The 21857-nt window shown below is 34.3% G+C and overlaps 1 protein-coding gene across 1 annotated transcript in view; it reads right to left on the bottom strand.

The window, feature by feature from the left end:
- The window catches only part of TRDN (triadin), a 366265-nt gene that overhangs the window by 51123 nt on the left and 293285 nt on the right, over window positions 1-21857 (bottom strand). The window contains exons 22-23 of the mRNA XM_055087525.1: window positions 13685-13735; window positions 8062-8112 (exon numbers count right to left, since the gene is read on the bottom strand). Coding sequence (XP_054943500.1) covers window positions 8062-8112; window positions 13685-13735 — 102 coding nt within the window. The remainder of the gene's footprint in view (window positions 1-8061; window positions 8113-13684; window positions 13736-21857) is intronic.

The following is a 21857-nucleotide window of genomic DNA, read 5'->3' as shown; positions in this document are numbered from 1 at the left end:
ACTTTTTTTTAAGTTTAGTCAAAAGTCTTCATTGAGAAGTTTCAGGAAACTAAGGGCAGTATTTGATGCTGAAGACTGAGATCTGGGAGCCGGGAAAAGAGAACGGGAACTTTTATTTTCACCCCGTCTATACTGCTAAATATTTTTAACCACTGATTATTATTGTATAATAAAATATCTGGTTTCCATAAACATTTTTCACTTGAGCCCTTCTTTCTGGGCTCGACTCACAAGCACTGCAGAAACATAGAATCAAGCAATCCCCAAGCTGAGTGTTTGAAGCAGACAGCCTGCCATTTCATATGCAGCACTGACTTTTCCAGGCGGTTGATTTCACTTATGAAATGTTAATTGCTGGTGGGTCTGGGGAGGAGAGCTTCATTAATGATTTTTCAGTGTCATCAACACTGTGTTCTCAAGTAAAGCAGGCCAACCAAAACTTCAACATGCATGTGCTTGAATTGGAGAAGGGCAGCAGTGGGGATCAACTTTGTTTAGGAGTCTCTGTTCTGTCTTCATAAATTGAAAAGAAAGAAATCTATGCAATATACAAATCCCAAGAATGTGCATTCTTTTAAGCATATCTCCACTTTAAATACTTTGCAAGTTAGAAGCTGAATGCCACTGATTTTTCTTTTCCCAATCTTTTTTGTTATCATCAAATTGCTTCTTCAGCACACAGAAGCCTTATATGTGTAATAAAATATAATAATAATAATTCTTGGTTTTGCAACTAATGATGTTTTGTATTTTATATATGGCACTAAGTAAGTGTATTACATGCATTATCTATAATTTATTTATATAATATTCAATATGCATTGTTATTAGCTCTCTAACCCCAGTAGAATACAAATGTCATGAGTCCTGGGGTGAATTTTCATTTTCTCTGCTGTATGATAGTGTCTAGATCAGTGCTCTGCACAGACTAGGGATCAATAAATATCTGTTGCACAAAATTTGTTGCACGAATGAACAATTATATAATCCTCATTTACCACTCCTATGAACTAAATACTATTATTACACCCACTTTACAGATAATAATACTGAGGCTTAATACTTGTGTAAGTATGTACTCCCTAGTAAGTGGAAAAACTGGTCTTTGAATATTGATTTATTCCAACTCCAAAGCCTTAAACACTTGTACGCACACTGCTATAACTACTGTTGATACAGACAGAATGAAAGTTTTTAAATGTTTCATGCATAAAAGCTACATAGTAAGCCACGTGCTACATCTTATAGGTACAAATTACTAACAGAGTCATTAAGATTGTAATTAGCATGAACGATAAAGCCACTGAGGTTTCTATTTTTTTTCCAGCCAGTCATTAAATCATGAATCATATAAACAGTTTCCTAAATTAAGCTGGTTAAACTAGGTAAATATACTGAGCATGGATAGAAAAGTGATAGCTATCTCACTCACTGCTGGAGTAGTATTCAATATTTAGTGGCGTGGGAAGATTTTACATTTAAAAGCAGGTCACCAAACCTATATATACAAAATATACAAAGGAACTTCAGCATTGTTTTCCCTAGGCAATTGTATGTGAGTTCTGGTCTGAGGGAATCTGGAAAGCCTGCTGGCAAAGGAGGCAGGTCACATTGCCAGGCATGACTCCCAAATCTATCTCAGGTGGCTGTGTGACCTGGGCAATTCACTTCCAGTGCTTCAATTTTCACATTAATAAAAAAAAGGATTGCTGTGAAAATGAAATTGAACACTACGTGTGAAGCACTTAGTATCAGACACAAAGCCAACAGTGTATGTTAGTCTCTTTACTGATATTTGAAATGATTTTTCTTATATTTTTCTACCAAGATGTTCAATAAAATATATTTAAATATAAATATATTTAAATAAAGCAATTAAAGTTGTATTAAATGAAGTAACATTCATAAATTTATTCTAAATCCATGATTTTTATATCATTTGAGTAATCATTTGCATTTTTTGATGAAAATCCACTACTATTACAATTACATACCTATATACATTTACACTTTACTGTGTCTTCATTGTATTATTTAACAACAAATGGTTTGCAAAACTCTCACACACACACACACACACTTTCACATTTTGTTTTCTGCATGAGGCTTTATTGGATGGGATACAGCACTCCAATCATCTCGCTACACAATTTGGGATTTGGAAAAACCATCAGGGAACACATGTTTCTTCTTAACTATATCTTAAGAGAAAGTGTTTTGCAAACAAGAGGTCTGTTTTAATAGGTAGCATTTGATTTCATCTGCTGTGGACACATTATTTTGTTACCCTGGTAAACACAACTCTGAGAAAGACAAGCTCTGATTATCTTTCAGTTTGATTTGAAATGTCTTCAGTTCACAGAGTTCCAAAAGACAAAACTGTCCTGAGTTTGGGTGAAGTTACACAGAGAACCAACACCTGACAGCCTCTATCCCACAACTTTTCATCTTATCTCTTCCTACATTTCTTTCCTTCAATATTCCATGGACTGTTTAATATTTTCCTTCCTCTTATTGAACCATGTTCATATGTTTATGAAACCTCATGTATTCTCTATGCTCCTATTTTTCCTGCTTGAGTTTCTAAATCAGTGTTATCTTTGGTTGTAAACTGAGGAATCCTTTCATGCATAATAAAGGGGCAAGGTGATGATGTTCTCAAGTAATTGCCCAAGTTCATCCAAAGCAAGAGATCATTTTTTGCACTGCAGCTGGAGAAAAACAGACAGACACAAACCAAATGAACAAAAAAACCCTCAGTTTAAAATTTATTTCCCTATTTAAAAACCAAATGGTCTAATGTGAGGCATCTAAAACACTCTAAATTTTAATTTTCTCACCTTCTGAAATGGGAGAAATGATACTTAGCTGATGTATCTGTGGCTGAGATTAGATTGAATAACTGAACAAATATTTCCTGAGCACTCAGGTACTAATACCTGTATCATAGATATCCATTGATTGGATGAAAACTTTGGTTTGCTTTGTCTAAGTCACCACTGGAGGCCACTTCACTTTTACTTTTTCCCAGCTGTCTTTCCCAAGTACTGTGAGATCTTTGAGGACAGAGATTTTGTCTTGTTCATCTTTGGAGCCTCAGTGACTAAGATATCCCCAGAATATTACACTAACACTCAAAAATTGTTATTGACACAAAACAATTTAAGATGTGGTTTCAAAATGCCAAGAAAATCAAATTTATAAGCTTCAGTTTTAGATGGTTTAGACCAAAATGTAAAGTGGAATCCCTGTCCCATTAACTAAAACCTTACATGGGTGGAAAAGTCATTTAGAATGGACCCACCAGATACACAACATTGGTGTACATTACCCTCAGATAATTATGTGGTAATTTCACACCCATTCTCTCTCTGTGTTTATGTTTGTGTCTGTCTGTCTCTCTCTCACCTCTCATTCCCTTTAGGTCAACAAGAAAAGCAATTATGCTTTATAAGCTTCTATAGGTATAGTTTTAAAATAGCTCTAGTTCGCAATACAAGCACTTAATGCATGACTCAATGCTTTATGACTAAGTCCTGATTCTGCAACCCTTCCTTGGCAAGATTCCCATAGGACTTTGATGCTCACAAAGAAAGTTTGCTGAGTGGACAGTAAAAACACAAAATGAGCCAGAGGGCATTCTCTCTTTGCATCACAGAATAAATGCATACATTTTCCGTGATCCTTTGTCTTTTGTATATGCTAAATACAATGTCCCACATTCCTGATAGTGTCACTCTGTCTTTATCTAATCTTTTTTTTATGCCTTGCTATGTGTGCCTCATTATTCTATCCTTCCCTGAAGCTTCCCAACATGAAGAGTCTGCACTGAAAGAAGTAAGAAATAATTGGAGGAGGCTGAACATATTGTAGGTCACACAGAGAATAGTCAGTCAGAACAAGGTCCTGTGATGTTATTTGAAGATGGCAGGAGAGCTGGTTGGATATATTTCAGGTAATGAACCAGTTGACTTTAAAGCATTCAAATGGTTCAGAAAGTTGTGCAAAAATCATTTGCCAAGGTAAATAAGCAGACATTCTTTGTTTTTTTCCCTTATCAAGAGAGAGTCACCTTTTCTTACTTATGTTTCTGAGCACCAGAATTCATTTTCTTTAACTTGAAGTGAGAATAATCAATTACGTGAATAAAAGGTCAGAGGTCATAGGTATGGCTCATCCTACAACTGGTTAAATATATAAAAATAATAGATGACCTTACATGAAAAATTTTTAAATTTAAATTTAAAGATTTAAACATTTAAATCTTTTAAAAAAGGGAATAAGAAAAATAAAATAACAATTTTATTTAAATTTATTTAAACTAATTAATTATTTATTTAATAAATAAAATACTATGACATTTAAAAAAATTTCCCCTGAAGGAGAGAAGCACATTAGAATATTTGCATAATGTGGCTTGGAGTGACAAGAAAAATGAAGAGTGAAAGTGAGTCATCCTCTTGAGGGCTTAAATGAAGAGAATACCAAGGAAGGAATATTGGGGCTTTACATTTATAATTATCCATATATTTTACATACATATAGTTGCACATATGTTACTGCTGTACATTAATTTTTTGGATGAAGGAAATAAAATTCACAGTACTTGGATACCTTAATTTTGGAAAGCCAATTATTAAGAGAAAATTCTGGCAGTCTCAACTATTTTTCTTTCCAAAATGTAACCCCTTTCCATTCATTCTATCAACTTGGCATTTTGGCTTGATGGGCACAACCAGAAAAGTGTTAGACTGTCAGTTGCTACTTAGAGTAAAAGTGCTACTATTACTGGTATAATTTTTATTTAGACAATTCTTCAGGAAAAGAATTGTCAATAATTCTTCAAATGTTTGGTAGAATTCACCATGAAGCCTTCTGGTCCTGGACTTCCTTTGTTAGGAGGTTTTCAATTATGTTCTTACTTGATATTAGTCTGTTCAAATATTCTGTTTCTTCATGGTTCAGTCTTGGCTATCATATGTTCTAGATATTTATTCAGATTTTCTAGGTTGTCTAATTTGTTGGCATATAAACATTTATAGTAGTCTTCTATGATCCTTTTTTTATTTCTGTAGCACCAGTTATAATGTCTCCTCTTTCAACTCTGATTTTATTTATTTGGCCTTCACTCTTTTTTTTTAATCTAACCAAAGCTTTGTCATTTTTGTCTATTTTTTCAAAAGACAACTTGGTTTTGTTGATTTTTCTATTCTCTATTTTGTTTAAATCTGCACTAATTTTTATTATTTCCTTCCTTCTGCTAACTTTGGGCTTAGTTTGTTCTTTTTTTCCTCTAGTTCCTTGGAGTATGAAGTTAGGTTGTTTATTTGAAATCTTTCATCTTCTTTTTTAATGTAGATATTTATTGCTATGAACTTCTTAGAACTGCTTTTGCTGCATTCCGTAAGTTTTGGTATGTTGTGTTTTCATTTTCATTTGTCTAAAGATATTTTCTAATTTCCTTTTAATTTCTTCTTTGACCTATTGGATTTTCAAGTATATGTTGTTTAATTTCTATGTATGTGTGAATTTTATCATTTAAGTGTGCATGATGTTATTGTTCTGTTTGACGTTCTTTGACTGGATATTAAATAAAGACTTTTAAGACTCCCTCTGTTTACTAAAAGAAGATATGTTAAACTTTTAATCTAACAAGACTTCTTTTAAAATTAATTTCTTTTTTAGTAAGAATTTTTTGAATTGTAGCTGTCCTGATATATGTGAGATGACAGTGATCCCCTTTAAGGAAAGAAAGCCTAATGTGACACCACCTCTCAGAGGTGAAAGTGAAAGTCTGCATGTCATGTTACGCTTTCTGTCAAAATGTCCTAGGACTGTCATTCACATTCAGCACCACAGGCCTGAATTTTGGTTGTTCGGTGGAAAACAAATGATGAAATTCAATGCATAAAATTGCAAAGCACCAATAATATTCCAGCACATTACTAAGAGAGATCATTGTTGCTTTAAATGGTAAAAGAAAAAACACATTAAATATACTCAAGTGGTTATTTGAAACATATAGTAAAGTAGAAAATTCAATATTAATGAAATGAGAATATAACTTTAAAAAATGCATCTTTTCCAAATGCTGCCTTCCCCACCACCATTATCTGTGGCCACACACTGGCTGGTGCTACACTGACCGTGTGGAATGGGATGATGAAAAAACAATACCTGGAAGGATGAAAGAAGAGAGAGGAAACTCTTAAGTAGATATTTCCAGTGTTCAAAGACTCAAATTAGCATCACGTGTTTTTAGTGGAAACCTAAATTGTTTTTCATTTATATATACAATCCACACACATTTCTACTGGGGAAAATTTTGTACTGCACTTCCTAATAAAAATGTGGAAATTTATAATATTCCTGTCTGTCCCTCATTTTTGATATTTCTATCTTAGTTTGGCAAAAGAATTGTAACATCATTGAATGATTGAATTACTTGATGGCATCAAATCTTTTCAATTTAGATATTTATATAAATGCACTTTGCAATCAACAGTCAGATCATGTTGAAGAAATCTACAGTTATTTTAAATAAATAAATCAGTTTAGCTAAATCCAAAGGAATGTCATTAGTCTTCACAATTAATTCATTCTTCAAATAATACAATGTAACAACATTTTGCTGCCTATTGAACATTTAACATAACGTAAAAATTCTCCTGCAAGCAAAATATCCTAATTTACATATTATGCCTGAAACATAAAATTGTATACAGCACCAAAATAACTACTACCTAGGTGACAATAAAAATAAAGTTTTGGATATGATGATATTTTTCTGAAGTGAAACATAAATGCCTTAATAGGTTTGGAGTCCATGTTGCTTTAAATACATTTTTTTAAAAATTAAGTACATACACGGCTGAGAAAAAAATCATGCCATGCTCTCATGTTTCACTAAATAACAATTTTGTTTAATTTAAATTTAATTGCAAAGTTAGAAAAATATGACTTTAGGGTATTTTTTTATACATTGCTACACTGACTAATGGAGCTTCTCCTTGCGTCCTTCATTGGTCTCACTGAGTCTTCTGTCAGCTTTCCCCTACTACTACTCTCCCACATCTCCTCCAACTCCAGCACATGCTTATAAAAGTTCACCCAAAAGTTTTTTTCTTTTTAATAAAAAATTCCAGTAAATTGGAATTTTTACCACTAAGTCCCTGTATATTTGTCAATAGTTCACGTAGATATTCTCTTCTGGGTAAATGTAGAAACAGGCTCTATTTGAACATTCAACATAGCAGGTATATTTCATGGTTTTACTGGTTCACTAATATATGTTCATTTTGACAACAAGAAATATTAGACAGTTTGGAGAACGACACCGCACCCATATAATGTCTTGGGATAATTAGAAACTAAATGTATTACATTGGACTTAACATATTTACTTATGTTTTAGGGAACATAACTTGATGCATGGCATATCAGAATCCACATTCCTCTGAGCCTAGTATAGTAGGAAGGCCAGAGGTGCAATAAGATGCCTTAGCAAGATCACAGTGCTTGATTTGGAGATCAGCGTTCTGAGGCTGGCTCTGGGGCAAATTACAATAACGGAAAAGTTTCTTGACTATTTAAGTTTTATTTACCTACAAGATGATGGTTTTGGACTATAGTTTATCGCTAAGTTACTCCTAGCTATAAAATTTGTTAGGATTTTACTGTATCTGAACTTACAGAATGGCAAGCTATCACTGAGAAATTTTAAGTATTTTTTTGTATCTTAAATCTTTGGTTTCCCATGGCTATTCCTAATAGGATTTACCCTGGGATATTTACAAAATGTAGATTTTCCACTACAGACTCACGGAATCAGAATAGCATATGCATTTTTCAAAGCTTTCTTAGTATTTCTGACACAGCCACTCTTTCCTTTGTTGTCTCATAGTACAATTTAGAATTTTTCCTTTGCTCAAAAACAGAGGAGGGCATATAAAAATTAGAGTTTTGAGAATGTGAAAAATAATGATATACTACTTTATTTCAAATAACTGAATATGCAATAGGCAGATCAATGTGTTTTCACATTTCATTATAGAGTAATACCTTTTTCCTTTAGGGAAGCTGGAACCTTCACTTCTTTTCCCTTAATAGGCTCTGGAAAGAAACATTGAACATTTATTTGAAACCAAGATCAAAAGATGTAAGAAGACACATACAATGGAGTCAATGAGCTATTGGTAAGGTGAACCTGGATGGAAATGATATGATGCTTTCTTTCAGAAATAATTTTAATCATAGACAAAGAAACAACAGTATAGAGTAAAACAAGCTGTTCTCTAATCATTTCTATTTAAAATAAATTTAAATTGTTGAATGAGGTACAATCTATTTGTTCATTTAAGGGGATGTGTATTTGGATGAATAGGAACTTGCTTTATCTGTAATTTTAAAAAACACATGACTTCAGCATCAAGAAGTCTTCCAAAACTGTTATAATCAGCACTAACTTAGTTTATTTCTTTCAGGCTATGTTTTTTCAAAAAAATAAACAATCAAATGGAAAACTCTGCATATATCATGTAAATGTGGTGTTTTAGTCATCAGACTCAAATCAAACAAATTTCAAGAATAAAATTAAAATAAATTTTGAAACAGTTTCATCTGTGAACTCCCAATGTCTTAAACATGTGGTCCTTAGTTAAAGTAAATCAAGTAAAACTTCATTTATCCTACCAGGTTCAAATACAAAATGATTCTAATCATATCATGTCTTCCAGACATATATATGGGTCTGGAAGACATGATAAATATGATACATTTATCATATTTATGATAAATTTGATGAAATATATTTTTACCTATGAAAAATAAAAGCTAAAACCAGTTTTCTGCCTTTTCTGCAACATTAAATCTCAGAATCTATTTTACTGACAAAAATGATTAATAATGCAGTGAGAAAGGAAGGAAAGAAAGAAATCTATCCTTCTAGCCCTTTTTTCTATTCTCATCTGAGGTTTGGGGTGGAAGGCAAAAAATACAGTGGTGGTGCTTGTGAATGGACATGCCGCTCCAAGCAATCACTTAGAATCCACTGAGTTCGGGTGGATTTGGATTGTGTCAAGAATGTATTCTGGGGTTCCACTGAAAATGCTGTGTCCCTCAGAGCAAGATTTCTTGATAGATAAACTAGAGCCTTAAATATCCATAGGCTTGTAGACTTTTTAAAAGTGGCTTTGGTGGCAAAGGAGTGTCCCTGTTGCTATTTATTGTGCTAAGAATAAATAAGATCAATTTTTTCTGTGTATTTCAGCATGTGAAGATGAAATCAAGAACTATGAATTGAATAGACACACGGAGAAGCTTCATTAACTTTTTTTTTTTTTTCAGGCTGACAGGGGTAATTTACTGCTTTGCATTTGGCTAAACCAAAAGAATTAATGTATCGTGAAATGAGAAGTGGTGGTGGGGACAGATTCCTGGTGGGGTGGGAGAGCACAATGCCTGGAACTTCACATTTCAAGATTCAGCATGTTGATTTAAATGGGTGTCTGTACATGACTGTGTGAGATTAAAGTAGTTATAAAGAACAAGACCTAAATAGACTATAGACTGCTTCGATTTTGGTGGAGAAAGAAGGAAGGGGTGGAAAAACAGATATACTTTCATGGGGTATTTGAAGGTCATAAACCCATCACCTTAAATTTGAAGAAAGTCCTCAGAAAATAGAAATAATTTTTATTTCCAAGTTTGCTAGTAGGAAGATACCTTTGCTCCCAGGCTGGGTCGTCTCCTGCACCAACTTTCCTGCATCTCATTTCTTCTCAGTGTCCTTTTTTTTTTTTTTTTTTTTTTTTGCAGTACGTGGGCCTCTCACTGTTGCGGCCTCTTCCGTTGCGGAGCACAGGCTCCGGACGCGCAGGCCCAGCGGCCATGGCTCACGGGCCCAGCCGCTCCGTGGCATGTGAGATCCTCCCGGACCGGGGCACAAACACGCGTCCCCTGACTCTGAACCACTGCGTCACCAGGGAAGCCCTCAGTGTCCTTTTTGACTTCAAGGGGGTTTTGACCTGATTTAAGAAGTCCACAGATTGGTCTGAACGTCCCTAACTACCCAAGGATACCAAATATGACGAAAAATGTGGAGACAGTGTTATATGGGAATTCTGCACTTCTGTATTAGTAAGGATTGAAACATCATTGATTTAGGTCAGCTATTAAGGCATTTTTCAATGCATCTATCTTGTTTGTCAGGAGCAAAGCATTGGAGAGCACATTTTTTGTGTGTGTTGTTTTTACAAATATGGTAGTTTCTTTGCATTTGGCCAAGAGCCTACAGGAAGGCTTATGAATCTTGATTATCAGGATCTAGAATATGTTTAAAGGTGCTGGGATATTTCTTGGAACTCTCAAAATAATCTGGTAGGAGGTTGTAATGGAGAAAATGTTTACAAAGAAATAGGAAGATCATTTCAGGTTTTACACCACTCCCAGACACAAAGGCAATAATGAACTAGGGTGAGTGTTTGAGATGAATAAATCTTTGGGTATCAGTTTCAAAGTCTTCAGCCAACTTACCCTATTCTTAGCTCTAGCTTTTGTTTGATGAGTGGGAATGGCCAAGAAAAAGTATGGTGAAGACAAAGAGAAGTTGGAAGAATCATCAGGTACATGGTCCTGAGCATCAGAATATGAAATAAGATAAGCTCTGCTCTGAATTCTCTGGCATTAGATCCAAACATATGCAAGCCTGAGTCACAAAGCTAGTCAATAATTCTAATGTCCATCATATTACGCCAATGCCAGAGGAATCTAAGGGTGCTACTATTGCATTCTCAATAGAAGGTAATTAATTAACCTCCTTGTTGCCTGGTTATGATTTGGTTTGCAGTTTCTTGGACCATGGGTGAATCTTGCAACCTCAGATAAGTCAGACTAATAAGAAGCAAGTAGCGAGAGGATAGTGGTGGATGCCGGAAGGAATATAACCAATAATAGGGCTGACTAATAGGGTTGTCTGGTTTCTGGATGGTCAGGGCTGCATAAGCAGGGCTCTGCCCTCTTGAGTGTGTACAGAGGGCTTACATGAGTCCACTAGCCCAGGAAAGTCAGTAGCTGAACCAGCAGCAAAAGGCAACAAGACGTGTCTTTCTCTTGCTCTTTTTCTTTGGAATAATCATCCCTAGCCCTCTCTATATCTCCTTAAATAAAGACACAAGCCTAATGATGTTTCTTTAAATGTCTAATTTACTCATGGTTATCACATCCCCAGTAAATATAACCCCAAAGGATTTCCGTGTAATAATTCTGATTTTTGAAATGTAGCATTGCTTCAGTATGGGTTCTAATATATACATGCAGGTGGAGTCTATAAGAGACCAGCAAAGGTAGGCAATCTTTAAGTTGCTCCAGTGAAATAAGAGGCTACGTAGCAAGTGGAATTGCTGCATTCTGATTCCGCCACAGTTCAGCAGCAAGCTTCAATAATCCTCTCCAGAAACAATAACACTGCAGAGGTTAAAGTCACTGAAATTTTATAGGTAATACTACAATTTTTTCTTTGATTTTTGTATATAATGAAAATTATATTCAGAAAATAAAGGGAAGGTGACAATATAATTCTTCTAAAATTGTACCCAACTTGTATATAACAAAGATATTTGAGGGCATTAACACAGCTTGAATACAAAAGAGGTTCATTTAAAATAGTTCCAAATCAATAATGATATGTAGTAGACCTTTATATACATGATTTTCTAGTGACCATGGAGACATCTTGCAAATAGTAGAGAATTTAACGTTGAGGAAAAAGTGTTCCCTAGGAAATTGTCTGCAATTGCACATTAATAACAACAACAACAACAATAATAGAAATTACAGGAGCCTACTTAGTAAAGTGGTCAGTGTGGATATAAATTCTCCTAGAGAGGGACTTCCCTGATGGTGCAGTGGTTAAGAATCTGCCTGCCAGTGCAGGGGACACGGGTTTGATCCCTGGTCTGGGAAGTTCCCACATGCCACACAGCAACCAAGCCTCTGCTCCACAACTACGAAGCCTGTGCTCTAGAGCCTGTGAGCCACAACTACTGAGCCCATGTGCCAATAAATAAATAAATTCTCCCAGATAATGTTTTCCGGGACAGATGTTTACAAGTACCATTTCCGATTAGTTTAGGCTTCAGCACAAGTGAAGTCTTTAAGTAGTAGTTTAAATTTTTGATAATCATCATTGCCTGAAAGGTCATTTTAGGGTAAGACCCAAATTTCTGTTGAGTTGTTTTCATAGTGGACAATAATATACGGTCCAAGTATGCCTGTGAAGTAAGTGCTCACCAAAATAAGTCTATTTCATACTGCATTGGAAGGAGGGAAGGTTTAGATTTTGCATGTATATATGGATTTTTCTGGTAGTGTGTTTCAATAATACCTTTAGTTCTCACACAAACAAGGACATGTTTTTGTTAATTGTCAGATAAAATGAGAATGGAGGTGAGAAGGAGTCTTTCTCAAAGAACAAGTAATCACTGGTGAAAAAAGCATTGGTGAAAAATTACTTGTCTTTCTCAAAGAACAAGTAATCACTGGTGAAAATCACTGAGCTCCTCTGTGGGAATTAAGGAAAGTCACCCCAATAGTAAAAGGACTAAGACTATTTTTCCACATTGCATATCCAGTGTGTCTATGTCAAAAAGAATTTCTAACTTATGTAATGAGCTCTGCACTCAAAGCAAAGGTGCTTTGAAGAATACAAATACAAGGGCCCTATTTTAAGGAGCAAGCAGTATCTGTGTTAAAATGAAATAAATGGGTGTTAAAATCCAACAGACTTGACTTTGATTCTTGCCTTTGCCTCTTACCCATAATGTGACACTGAGTAATTTAAATTACATGTACCTCAGCTTCCTCCTTTACTGAAATGGTGATATCAAGCACAACTTGCAGAAACAAAATATATAAAGTAGATTGCAATGTGTCTGGCAAAGAGCAGATGCCCTGCTTCTGTACTTCTCCCAAGCAATCCTCACACCTTTGTCTGGCCAACTCCTCATGCATCATGCTTGAATTTAATATAACTCTTCAGGAAAGCCTTCTCTGATTCCCCAGACTTGACTAGGAAGTCGATACAGATGGCTTGATGCTTTATGTGGACATTATTCTTAGAAAGAGGCCTGGGATTTGAATGGTATTTAAATAAGAATGTCATGCTCTTTCATAGCAATAAGGAACCTGATAAGACTAAAGCACACAGGACATGACTAGGAGTCTTTGAAGACAGCAGAATTCAGAACTCCAATTCCCAAGTCTTCCTCTCCATTCCTAACTTTGCCATCTTTGTTTTGCCAATGATTAGCAAGTGTTTGTAAAGATTATGCACTAAATATATAGCTAATGAAGGACAGAAAGGAGAGAACCAGAGGGCATGGAAGCAAACCCTTCCTATACTCTTTTATTTTCCTTCTAATCTTTTTTTATCCCTTCCATTCTTTTTCAAAAATCATTTTTCTGTTTTTTTTCTTTCAGAAATTATAATCAGAGCACTTTTAAGTCATAGTGAACTGAAGGAAAGTATTTAACAGACAGGTAAATAAATAAAAGTTTGCAAAGATATGAGGGTGTCCTGTGCAATTCTGACCCACAAACCTGCAAAGATGATGGCTAATGTACTGTGGACACATTCAGATATTTTTGCTAATAAATTTCTTGTGTTATGTTAACTTGACTCTATTACCTTTATCCTTCAGAACTGAAGAAGTCTTCCCGGATTTTTCTTTTCTAATTTCTGCAAGAAGAATCATAGGGAGGAAAGGTTACAAGGAATAATGGAGAAAAAATGGCAAGTTCTTTATGTGTTATGTTTACTGAGGCTTAAAGAACCAGAGGGGCTCTGCTTTGGTATTCAAGATACAGGCATCTACTGGGATAAATTGCTTGTAACATATTGAACTAAATATACAGAAGATAGAAAATAAGCCCTGAAATTATTACAAGGGGCAGACTATGGTAGATACAAGAATGTACAAATAAAATACTATGGGCTTTGGAAAAAGAGGATATGAGTTATAGCTAACATTGTCTACTTACTATGTGTCACAGGGAATGTTCTCTACTGTTTAGTCATTCAACGTTCACAATAACCCTATAAGGTTGGTAGGTCTTGTTATTATTGCTACTTTTCACATAAAGGGATTAAATAACTTTCCCAAGGTCATGTAGCCCTTAAACAGGAAATCTGGGATTTGAACTAATGTCTCTCTGAACTCAAACACAAAGGTATTGGCTCTGGTAGCTCAATGATGGAATCAGGAAAGGCTTTGGCAGGTGGTACTGAAGAAGAGCTTGAAAGCTGGAAAGGAATTAGACCAACAGAAATGAAGCTGAAAAGACATTTTAGGACAGAAGAGAGAATGGGAAGGCATGGGCTGGACAGTCTGTCAGTTTGGGTGTGTGAGTCACTTGTAACCAAAAGAATACAGTAGAAGTGTTGCTGCGTGACTTCCTAGGCTAAATCAGGAAAAACCATGTAGTTTCTATCTGATTCTCTAGCTCTGGGGGAAGCCGGCTGCCATGTAAGTACTCCAACTGACACTGCCAGGCTGTCAAGACCACATATAGGCAATCCAGTCAGCACCCACAGCTGAGCTCCCAGCCAACAGCTAGCATCAACTTCCAGCCATCTAAGTGAGCTATCTTGGACACCCAGAAGTCAGTTACTTTAGATGTCTACGGCCCAAGCCTACATCTGATTGTAATCACATGAGATATCCAAGTGAAAAACTGCTCAGTTGATCAGTTGATCCCTCCTGAACTCCTGATCCTCTAAATCAGGGGCAAAGTAAAATCAGCTGTTGTTTTATATCACTAAGTTTTGAAGTGGTCTGTAAGCAGAAACAGTACATGAAACAACTAATAAACAACAAAATATTGTACCATGCACAATATAAGCTCTCCAGTAGAGCTATATAGATAACAGAGAAATGACTAATTCTACTTTTAAAACTGGGGAAGGTTTTTACTGCATTTGGGTTTAGGTTCCTCAGCTGACTAGAATTTCACTGGTCAGGAAATAACAATTTAACAGTATATCAGGGTGCAGGATGTAAGTCAGGTTTTTTTAAAAGCTGAGGATCATACAAAAAAAGAACTCCTGGAGTTCTTACTTGGTTCACAGAAGGATAATCTACCATCAGTTGACATATGGAATATAGGTAACAGAGTTCTTTGAAGACATTTTCTTTGTTTTGAATATATTGTGCTTCATGCGTCAACAAGATACCCAAAAAGGAAATGTCTTGCAAACAGTTGGAAATACGGGTGAAGTACATATTACATGCAAGTGTTGCAGAAGCAACTCAGCTTGAAGTCTCATTTACAAATGGAAGCTATCAATACAACCAGTAACATGATTTTTTTTTTTTTTTTTTTTTTTTTTTTGTGACGCGCAGGCTCAGCGGCCATGGCTCACGGGCCCAGCCGCTCCGCGGCATGTGGGATCCTCCCATACCGGGGCGCGAACCCGGTTCCCCTGCATCGGCAGGCGGACGCGCAACCACTGCGCCACCAGGGAAGCCCAACATGATTTTTTTAAATGCCCCAAACAAATCTTATTTGCTTTGTTTATGTAGATAAACTTGATTTAGTGAATAAACTAAGTATACAAGGGCAAAATAAACAAGAAAGTTAAAAATTGTTTTCTTAATAACATATGAAATTAAAAGAAAAACTGATGTCCTGTGTTACTTTTTACTTGCGTGTTTTAAATCCAATCTCATATAATTTGCCTATATTGATATATATTCATATATTGGTAGTAATAAATTTTATCAATTTTGCTATTGCCAGATGTTTAAAAATGAATACCACACACTAAGTGTGATCAAAAGAGCTATAAATAGCAAGCTAAATTTTAAATAATTTACTAGATAAAAACTATTCACTTAAAGAAAAATATTCAATTTCAATAAATCCAGGGGTTTTTTTAAAGTTAGGGACCTGAATATCTAACCAATAAAAAGAAATAGAAAATAGCATTTACTTTTTCTTCTAACATTATCCTCTAAAAGATAAAATGTATATTTAATAATAGTGTTTCCTTCTACAAGGTTTTTGTAAAAGGCTTATGAAACAGACAAAATAAAAAACTGAAATAATGGACAATCTTGTAACAAAAGAAATCAGCACTAGAGTTCCTCCTCAGCACATAAATATTTTGAACCCCAAAAACAATGTGTTTAAAGGAAATGGTATTGATTAATAATATCTTTGATCTAGCTATTAGTTATGACTCATTGCTCTGAATGACCAAATTCAATATCAATTTATTATTAGTGACATTAGGATATTAAAAAAAATATTTCTGTTCAAGTGTTTTGGCTTGATGTCAATGTCAAGTGTAGCTAGATTGTAAAAAAGAAACTGAAATTGGAAGGTGTAAAAGATCCTAACAGAATCATCAGGCAGCCCAGATTTCCTGGTTGTGTGAAGAATCAAACTCAAAATTTGTAACCTTTCTTTCCCAGCTACCTCTACTGAAGTGTTCAAAAGTATCACTTCAAAAACTGTGTTTCTTTCCTCTTTTTGAAGATATATAATTTGCCTGCTGATGTGAGATATTGTTTCATGAGCATAATGAATAAGATCAAAGTATCAAATTTTTTTGGATTTTTCTTCTGATGGAAAGAGTAGTTTTAAAGAAACATATGGAGAGCTCTATCCGTAAGTTCAATGACAGATAAGTCCTCAGATCATGACTATTAATGTACATCACACAGCACCAAAAATGTCAAAATTGTTTTATAACATCTCTGTTGCAACCTAAAGTGATACTGCCTTGTTCCTAGAGTGGTTCAATTGTGATTAGTTGCATGATTTTTAAATATTTAATATGTGAATGCCCTACATGCATCTATCATTGTTTTATGTTCATTTGGACGTAATTTTGACAATCAGGGATATTTTAGAAAAGGTATTTTATAGCATTTTTGGATCTTTTTCAAACTCCAAAATATGTTTCATAAATAAATACAAAGAAAAGAATTTTCAAGTAGTCTAAATGGTTTAGCATTCTATGTTTATAATCCCCATGAGAAAAAATAAAATATTTTGATGTTTTATACAATACTAACTTTGAATGCTCCTGAAAAGATGTTGTCAGGGTTTAATTTTACTCAGGACATTGTCCATTAACTTTGTAATTAAGTATGACTTGGTCGGGATGCCATTTTTAACTTCCTTTTTGCCTTAGTGACGCATTTAATCGTGTCCTGGTCTATAGACTAAATAACTTGGCACACATATTTTTAACATTTTAAAATACTTTTCTCTAAAAATCTGTTTAAAAATTCTCAATTTAAAACATCTCCAATTCAATTATATTTATATGTTGGTGTCTTTTTTTAAAAAACTTGGAACTTCATTGTATTTCTTAGTCTTTTTTTTTTAATTAAAAAAAAAGAATATAATTTTGCAACCTGTCTTATCCTCTATCTCTAACAGGACATTCTAATTAAAGAGTATAATATAAAATTTCTTTGAATGTCATCTTAACAGTGTTGTTAGTACTTGAAGACTATGGTAAGGTATTTCTCAAGAAACTGTAAATAAGAGAATTCAGAATGTTCTCTGAAAGTTAAGCTAAAAATCAATACAGAATGTGGAGAGTTGGGGAGTTCTGAAAGCACCAATTATATAATACTATATAACACTTTGTATATGCATCTCTGAGAAGCTTCCTTCAATTACTCAATCACTGTGTTGTTCTAGGCAAGCTGGGCTGTGTTAGCATGTTAAAACTGTGACATGGAGCATGGCAGAGGAATTCAAAACAACTAACAGATATAGAACTTGTCTAATGTGTATCTTGCAATCACCACGGAGATGGAAGTCATGTCCAATGGACTAAGTATTCTAGTCCTTTTGACAAAGTCTTTCCTATAGGAATATAGGTCTTCAAATTACCTTAGCTGAGGTACTTCCTGAAATCATCTAAATACTCTTTTCCTTTGACTGAATTCTGATAAAACTTTATAATTATGATGCTTTTATGCTGTGTAGCTTGGCTGCAAGAAGAGAATACTATTCAGAATTCTGGACTGTACCTCAGTGGGGTACATTTTACTTTATCTGTAATTGGCTCTTTAGAAAGATCAGCAATATGCAATTTAAAAAATAAAATAAGCACTCCTTTATATATTTGGGAGCTGAGACAAACTAGGACACCCTAGGCATATAACTTGCTTTCTAGGCCCTAAAGAATTTGTTTTTCAAAGAACACTTTATTAGCTATGAATTTTTCTCATGTAATCATGTTCAACTTAAGATGTCAAAGTTCCCATGTTTTCTTCAAGAAAAAAATCTTTTTAACAAGACTATAATTTCCTTGAGGGCAGGCAAAGCTAGGTGGTGGTCATTCCTGTATTCACATATAATGAGGAAGAGTTGTTTTGTGTAGTTAGACACTTTTACACAAAATCTTGCTATGAATGCGATGTTTGTTTCACCCTGATATTCATATGTTAAAGACTAATACCCAATGTGATGGTATTTGGAGGTGGGGCCTTTAGGAGGTGATTATGTCATGAGGATGGAGCTTCATGAATGGGATTAGTGCCCTTATAAGAAGAGACATGAGAAAGATGATTTCTCTCTCTCTCTCCCTCCCTCTCTGCACCATAGCAGGATATAGTAAGAAGACATCTGTTTGCAAACCAGGAAGAGCCCCCTCACCAGGAATCAAATTGGCTGGCACCTGATCTTGGACATCCTAGCCTCCAGAAATGTGAGAAATACATTTCTGTTATTTAAACCACCTAGTCTATAATATTTTGTTATAGCAGCCAGAGCTGACTGAGACAGATCTCTAACTCCTCACCCATTCCGGGAGGTAGACATTATCTAGATTTTATAGATATGATAATAGGATCTAAGAGAGGTAAATAACTTGCCTAATGTCATGACTACTAAATAGCAGTGGAAAACTTGAACCTGCACCATCAAAATTAAAGTTAGAGCTAAACTACTAGAGTAAGTGCTGGGAGAACAATGGATTATAAAGTTGATAGCACCACAGATGGCTTCTAGAAGTGAAGAGTGAGCATATTTGCGTCACCACCTCACAGCAATGTTCTTCATAACTGCCAGTCTGCCATAGTTTTCCAAATTCTTTTCCAGAAGCAGGGACCATGTCATCTGGCACATACTAGGAAGTCAATAACTATTCATTGAATAAATTAATAAATTTGCCAAATTTGTGCTGATCACATTTTATCAGAAAACTTAACTATTAAATCTTTACACAAAGGCCTAATAATCATATAATTGCCTTTCATGGTTAGTAATTTCCCAATTTTGCAGTCCCAACCTGGCTAATGTATCAAAGTAAAATGAAATCGCCGGTATTTGACAATTTTCATGGATAAAAACCAAAAATGATATATATTTCAACCTAGCTTCACATAGCATTTTGTTTTCTTTACCTACGAAATTTTGGATGGTGAATTTCCAGTGTTTAATAATCTCAAACACCTATATTTATATACTTAATTTTCAATTAATTTTTGTAAAAATCCCAAATCATCTCATTTTAAATGTAACATATTCTTCTATTTTCTATGACAATCATAATATTGTATATATTCTGTATTGTCTTTTGCAATTCTTTTCTCAATTAGAAATCTTTGTCTACAAACACATTTATATGCGATCTGAGAAATTTATCATTATAGTCTGTGTTCAAACATGAAACATTTTATGAGAGGATGTATAAGAAAATTTAAATCTAATTGAATATAAGAAGAATATTAACTTAAAAATTATTAATAAAATAAAAAATAAATAGGATTTTGAAATAAATGCTTCTGTTATTCATAGTATGGAATATCATAGTATTTTGAAATTCACTTAGTGGATTAATTCTTTAAGATTTACATACCATTTTTTAAAATTAATGAACTATAATAATTTTTAGAGTAGATTGATTAAGGTTTATAGTAAATTGAATGGAAAGTTCAGAGGGTTCCCACATATGTCCTTCCCTAATACATCCCACCTTCTCCATCATCAAATCCCTAATTAATGTTGTATGTCTGTTACAGTTGATGAACCAATATTGATACATCATTATCAACCAAAATCCACAGTTTACATTAGGGTTCATTCTTAGTTTTGTTCATTCTGTGGATTTTGACAAATGTATAATGACATACATATACCATTATAGTAGGATATAAAATAGCTTCACTGCCCTAAAAATTCCCTGTGCACTACCTATTCATTCCTCCCTCCCCCCAAACCCCTGGCTACCACTGAACTTTTTACTATCTCCATAGTTTTTCCTTTTCCAGAGAGTCATGTAGTTGGAGTTATATAATATGTAAACTTTTCAGATTGGCTTCTTGCACTTAGAAATAGAATTTAATGTTCCTCAATATCTTTTCATGGCTTGATAGCTCATGCCTTTTTAACACTGGAGAAATTCTTTTGTATGGACATACCAGAATTTATTTATCCATTCACCTATTGAAGAAATATTTGTTGGTTCCAAGTTTAGCAACCTTGATTAAAGCTGGAATATTTGTGCACATTAATTTTCAACTCATTTGGGTAAATACCAAAGAGCATGACTGCAGGATTGTATGATAAGAGTACATTTAGTTTCATAAGAAACCACTAAACAATCTTCCAAAGTGGCGGTACCATTTTGCATTCCCTCCAGCAAAGCATGAGAGTTTTGTTGCTCCACGTCCTCCCCAACATTTGATGTTTCAGTGTTTTGGATTTTAGCCATTCTAATAGGTCTGTAGTGGTATCTCATTGTTTTAATTTTCAATTTCCTAATGATGTATGATGTTGAGCATTTTTTCATATGCTTATTTCCCATCTGTATATCTTCTTTGGTGAGGTATCTGTTCAGACCTTTTGCCAATTTTTAAAATGATTTGTTCATTTTCCTATTGTTGAGTTTTAAGAGTTCTTTGAGTATTTTGGATAACAGTCCTTTATCAGATATGTATTTTACAAATATTTTCTCTTATTCTGTGTTTTGTCTTTAAATATTCTTGACAGTATCTTTTGCAGGACAGAAGTTTTTAATTTTAAAAGAGCCCAACATATCAACTTTTCATTTAAGGGTTGTGTCTTTGGTGTTGTATCTAAAAAGTAATCTCCAATCCAAAGATAAACTAGATTTTCTTTTATGTTTTCTTCTAGGAGTTTTATAGTTTTTATGTTTTACATTTAGGTCTATGATCCACTTTGAATTAATATTTTGAAAAGGATGTAGGATTCGTATCTAGATTCTTTTTTTTTTTCTTTTTTCTTGTGAGTGTTCTAGTACCACTTGCTGAGAAGACTATCCTTTCTCCATTGAATTGTTTTTGATCCTTTGTCAAAGATCAGTTGACTGTATTTTTGTGGATCTATTTCTGGGCTCTTCATTTTGTTCCATTGATCTATTCGTTGATTCTTTCACCAACATCACAGTGTGATGACTAATGTAGTTTTATAATAAGTCTTGAGTGTCGGTCCTCAGACTTTGGTCTTCTCCTTTAATGTTGTCTTGGCTATTCTGGGCCTTTTATTATTCTGTATAAACTTTAGGATCAGTTTGTTGATATTCACAATATCTGTTTGTCAATATCCATTGGAAATTTTATCATGATTGCATTGAATCTATAGATAATTTTGTAAAGAACTGACATCTTAACAATTTTGAGTCTGCCTACCCATGAACATAGAATAGATTATTCTTAGATTCATATCTAAGTCTTTCCTTTTTTTGGCACTAATGTAAATGGCCTTGCATTTTTTGTTTTGTTCATTCCAATTTTTCATTGCTGGTAAATAGGAGAACAATTGACTTTTGCAGATTAACCTTGTGTCCTGCAACCTTGCTATAATCACTGATT

The sequence above is a fragment of the Physeter macrocephalus genome, chromosome 10 (genome assembly GCF_002837175.3).
Source record: "Physeter macrocephalus isolate SW-GA chromosome 10, ASM283717v5, whole genome shotgun sequence".
Lineage (NCBI taxonomy): Eukaryota > Metazoa > Chordata > Mammalia > Artiodactyla > Physeteridae > Physeter > Physeter macrocephalus.
The sequence above is the reverse complement of the archived record's forward strand: the minus strand, read 5'-3'. Positions and strand labels throughout refer to the sequence as shown.